This window comes from Seriola aureovittata, chromosome 3 (assembly GCF_021018895.1).
Source record: "Seriola aureovittata isolate HTS-2021-v1 ecotype China chromosome 3, ASM2101889v1, whole genome shotgun sequence".
NCBI classification, from domain to species: domain Eukaryota; kingdom Metazoa; phylum Chordata; class Actinopteri; order Carangiformes; family Carangidae; genus Seriola; species Seriola aureovittata.
In genome coordinates, this window is record NC_079366.1 from 21,090,110 (window position 1) to 21,094,954 (window position 4,845).

General features: G+C 40.3%; 1 protein-coding gene across 1 annotated transcript; it reads left to right on the forward strand.

The window, feature by feature from the left end:
* Positions 1 to 2,879: 2,879 nt before the first annotated feature.
* On the forward strand, positions 2,880 to 4,845 carry foxe1 (forkhead box E1). The gene has a single exon (XM_056367956.1). The coding sequence runs from the start codon at positions 3,202 to 3,204 to the stop codon at positions 4,297 to 4,299; it is 1,098 nt and encodes a 365-aa protein (XP_056223931.1). The 5' UTR covers positions 2,880 to 3,201; the 3' UTR covers positions 4,300 to 4,845.

Below are 4,845 nucleotides of genomic sequence, written 5' to 3' on the forward strand. Positions count from 1 at the left end.
AGGCAAAGGGTGAGGTCCACTGCAAACTACATTACATGTCTATCACATCTGTCAGAAACTGAAATGAAGTAACTACACAATCAAACACATTATTAAAGTCATGTGGATAAGAGAGAATTAACTTAATGCAATATTCCCTGTGGTTATATTGTGTTATAAAACACGTCTCGAATTGACCATTTAAAACTGTTTATGTTGAGAGGTTCAAATTAAAATTTATATCATTCACAATAAATGCAATAAATAAATAATCCATAAACTGCTTCTTGGTTTGCTGAACAACCTAACACTTTACTCTCATTCCTTTGTTGCAGTTTTAACCACATTCGACTCTTTATTGTATTTTTTACTGTGTGTGCAGACTTTCTACTGTCCTCTGCGATTCATTATTTTATTGTATTTTTGTCGTTCTACTTTTCCCTTGCTGCAGAATATCCTTTGTAGGACAATGAAGATCTGAACTGAACTGAAATGGACTATCCAAGAAATTGGGATAAAAAAAATCATCACCTATTTTCATGTTTCGATGTGTTTTAAGTATGTTTCTGTCCTTTTAAATTAGATTCTGAGCAATATTCAGGTAGGAGAACTAAAGGACACAGCAAATCAGTTTTCAAATGTCAGCCAATTATTTACATTAGGGCTGCAAATAACAATTAATTTATTAATAATCTGTCTATTATTCTTTTGATTAATTGCTTTGTCTGTATATTGCCACAAAAAGGTGACAAATGATAAACACAGATTACTTGTTTTGTTTGACCAATAATCCAAAACTAAATAGTTTTCACTTTACAATATTATAAATCACATTTAAGAAGCTGGAACTATTACATTGTTTGAAGTTTTGTTAAATGACTATCAACAACTATCAAAACTGTTGGCGATTGTCCTTTCTGCCTATATACAAATCAATCAATCAGCTAATTATATTAGCAATAATTTACATGTATTTACATTTACTCTGTAAATGCTCACAATGAATAATACGACCATCCACTGTGATCCAGTGGCTTGTTTATTTGCCTCTCCCAGTCTCCTCTCACTAACAGGGGTGTCAGGTAGCTTTGCATGCCCACTGCACACTGATCTAACTGCTGCTCACTTTGCACCATGATGAGACATGCATGCTGGGTTTAACTAAAGACATACAAAAAATTATTTCCATAAACATTATCTATACCAAACTAAACATGAATAACATCTTCATCTGAAGTCTTAGCATCATAATAGATATTGCATCAGTCTTTGTTCAATACTTCAGCAGTAACTTAGATGAATGTCTCTTTCCTCATATAATAATAATTAAATAGGTCTAAACAATAATAATCAAATAAATAAATCTAACACTTGCCTGAACAAGTAATTAACAAAGGCTGAGGATTTTAGAAATCAAATCTAGATTATACCTGGATAATTTTAAATTAAATACCTAGATTGTGTGAAATTATAATAATCCTACATCACAATTTTCACCTGTCTTCATTTTTCATCCAGCTTTCTCTATTTTTACCAAATTACCTTATCCTTGTTACCTTAGTTAAATTGAATTAATAGCGAACAGGTATGTGTACCTTCAAGTTAACTCCTTATCCCATCACATACCCCACCCCATCATACAACAGGGCAACTCCAAGTCCCAACCCAGGAGTGCCACATCCCCAGCCCTCCCCACAGGACTAAACCTTTCATCGGGCTGTTTGTCTGCGCAAACCCACGCTCTCTCACCATGCTCCTGCTCTGACACATGCCCGCAGTGTTAACCCGTCCTGGTGTTGAGCGGTGGGAGTGTGCTGCTGTGTTTTCCTCTCTGTTTGTTTAAGAGATTAAGGTAGTGAACCCCAGCCCTGTGGAGTCCCCGGACTTCATACCACCAGAGCTGCACAGGGCGTCAGCATTGCCAGTCACTGGTGCCGGTGAAATTTAGAAGCGTTTAAAGTCCAATTAAAAGCAAAGGTTTCACAGATTAGACTATCTAAGAATGGACCTAGTGATTTAAAAATCAAAACTGCGTGCAGCAGTTTCTGCACTGCAAAAATAGACTGATATATGGAAAGAAGAACTTAAATGAGACTGACTTTAAAACATGTCTAGCAAGTATTACCACCAATTCCTTAGAAACATTCATAATCAAAACCAATTTCAAGAAACAATTTTTCTTTTAAGAGTTGGTTATTCCTGTCTCTCGGGTTTCGTCCAGGGATGATGATGATTACCTATATTTTGCATGCTGAAATCACAGGAGGGCCTTTGTCTGGAAAATATTTACATCTCTTAACACAGCTGGCTTGTCCAACCACTGGCACAAAACAAACAAGGAAGCAAGGTAGAAAAACAACTCATAGGTTAAGTTACCACTAAAGAGGTCTTTTAGTGTTAAACGTCAAAACAACATGGACCATTTTAGACTTTTTAAAATAAACTGAGGTTGGCTTTAAAGGGGAATTTGAATATGAAGAGGGAACTCTGTTTTAACAGTTCTGGTCTATGAAACTAAAAACGGTCCAGTATAGAATAAATCTGATAGTTCCAAGTTTATACATTAGAAGTAACTAAAGGTGAAAACTTAAAAATTCTAAACTAAATTCTGTATTTATTTTTTTGATTAACAGTAATTAACTAAAATCTAATTGAAAAAGTAGATCCTGATTTGGACAGACATTTATTACAGATACATAAAAAATGTGCCAAAACACTTGAAATAGAAAATTCCACCACAAAGTATGCAGACTTTGTCAAACATGAACAATAGGCCCTTATAAAGCTGAGGTATGTTGAGAGCATGTGATGCCTGGGGGGGTGTGGCCCCTCAGGTGCTGTGGAGGTAATACTCTCCAGGTAACACTGAGTGACTCATTTTGGCACACACCTTAAACACCACACATGGCACTCTTACACCTTACCTCTTCAACTTAACCTGAAAACAAACTGTGGGAATAAGCTGAGTATGCACTGCGTTTAATGAAACGGGATTTCTTGGAAACGCTTTTTTACTTCCTCTGCTTTTGATGAACTGTTGGATTTGGACTCAAAGACAGTGAGTTGTGAAAAACAGATGTGATTTTTCTGCAAGGATTGTTTGTTTCCACTGTCCAGGATCAAATTTGTTTCCTCCGGCAGACTGTGGAAGTACCAGTACTGCACAGCATTTGCAGTAACCTCAATTTATCATCTGTTTCCTGGGACATTTTTGAACTGTCCATGACAATGCCAGTGGTCAAAGTGGAGAAAGACTCTCCAGCAGACACTTTGTCTGACTCCAACCCTCCACCACAGACAGAGGAGCAGCCCAGAGGTCGGAGGAGGAAGAGACCTTTGCAGCGGGGGAAACCCCCTTACAGCTACATTGCACTCATTTCTATGGCCATAGCAAACTCCCCTGACCGCAAGCTGACATTAGGAGGCATCTACAAATTCATCACAGAGCGTTTCCCCTTCTACAGAGACAATTCAAAGAAATGGCAGAACTCCATCCGCCATAACTTGACTCTCAATGATTGTTTTATCAAGATCCCTCGAGAACCGGGGCGGCCAGGCAAGGGAAACTACTGGGCTTTAGACCCAAACGCAGAGGACATGTTCGAGAGCGGCAGCTTCCTGAGGCGGAGGAAGAGGTTTAAGCGCTGTGACTTGAGCACCTACGCCACATATGTGCATGAGACACCAGTTTTCTCTCCTGTCCAGATTCCCAGATCAGCTGCATATACCAACTCAGTCTACCCCAACATGACAGTCAGTCCAACCTACGGGCAGCAGCTTCCATCTGCCTACTACCCCTCCTCATCACCTCCTGGGTTTGGACCAGGTCAGACCCGCATGTTCAGCATCAATAACCTCATGGGACACCCGAGTCCAGCCAGCATGCTGGGAGGCCAAGGGCCAGAGGTGATGCAGCAGCCCAGCCGGAGCTTCAGTCCCGAAGGGCTGCCCAACGGATCCAGTCCCTGCAGAATGGGAGCGCCAGCCTTCCCGAGCCAACCGTGCGGAGGAGCCGTGCCATCCCGATCCTCTACGCATCCTGGGTTCACCTACTCCGGGCCAAGCGGCCACCTTCACCACCATGCACACCAGGGCTCATATGGACAGGGCCACACCCAGGGGTATGCAGCGACAGGACGGCTCCATGCCTCAGCCCACGGACCTGCCGAGTCTGTGGACCATTATGGCCGGCTCTCCCCGGTACAGCTGGGTTCTTTCTCCCAGTATAACAGTGCTGCAGGTCCTATCGGCAATACTGGGGGTTATCTGAGACACCCCACATACCCGGGGAATATGGACAGGTTTGTGTCTGCCATCTGAGCTACTGAGAACGTAGATCCCAGCATCTCTTTACCTTCAAACAGAACATCAGAGACTTGAGGAGGCACAAAGTGAGCCAGACATTTCTGCACACAAACATATTGCTTGTTTTTTTTTTTTTGTTTGTGACATTAAGGAGAAAACTAAACAGTCTGATTAAAAACGCCTCCCTCAACACAACTGTGATTTATACCATTAACCCCACAACCCATTTTCAGTTCTGATGGTAATTTACTTTTAGATCACACTTTAAATGTTGGTTTAAATGTCAAGGCCTCTTCACAGCATGTGAGGATGTAAAATTCATCTAATTTCATGTGTGGTTTTTTGAGCTTTTTGTCATGACTTGAATGTGCAAGTTAAATATTTACTGTTGAAATGACAGTCTTTGAAATGTTACTATAAATTATTGTGTTTCATGGTTCATAGGCTTTGCATTAAGTGGCTTGTATGAAGAACATCAGCTTTAGTACATTTGCATGTATTTTGTTGCCAAATGAAAATGCATATTAGGTCGTCATTTTCGAAATAAACAATTATATAGAA

Coding starts and splice junctions, on each gene's coding strand:
- foxe1 (XM_056367956.1), top strand. CDS start 3,202: ATGACAATGCCAGTGGTCAAAGTGGAGAAAGACTCTCCAGCAGACACT.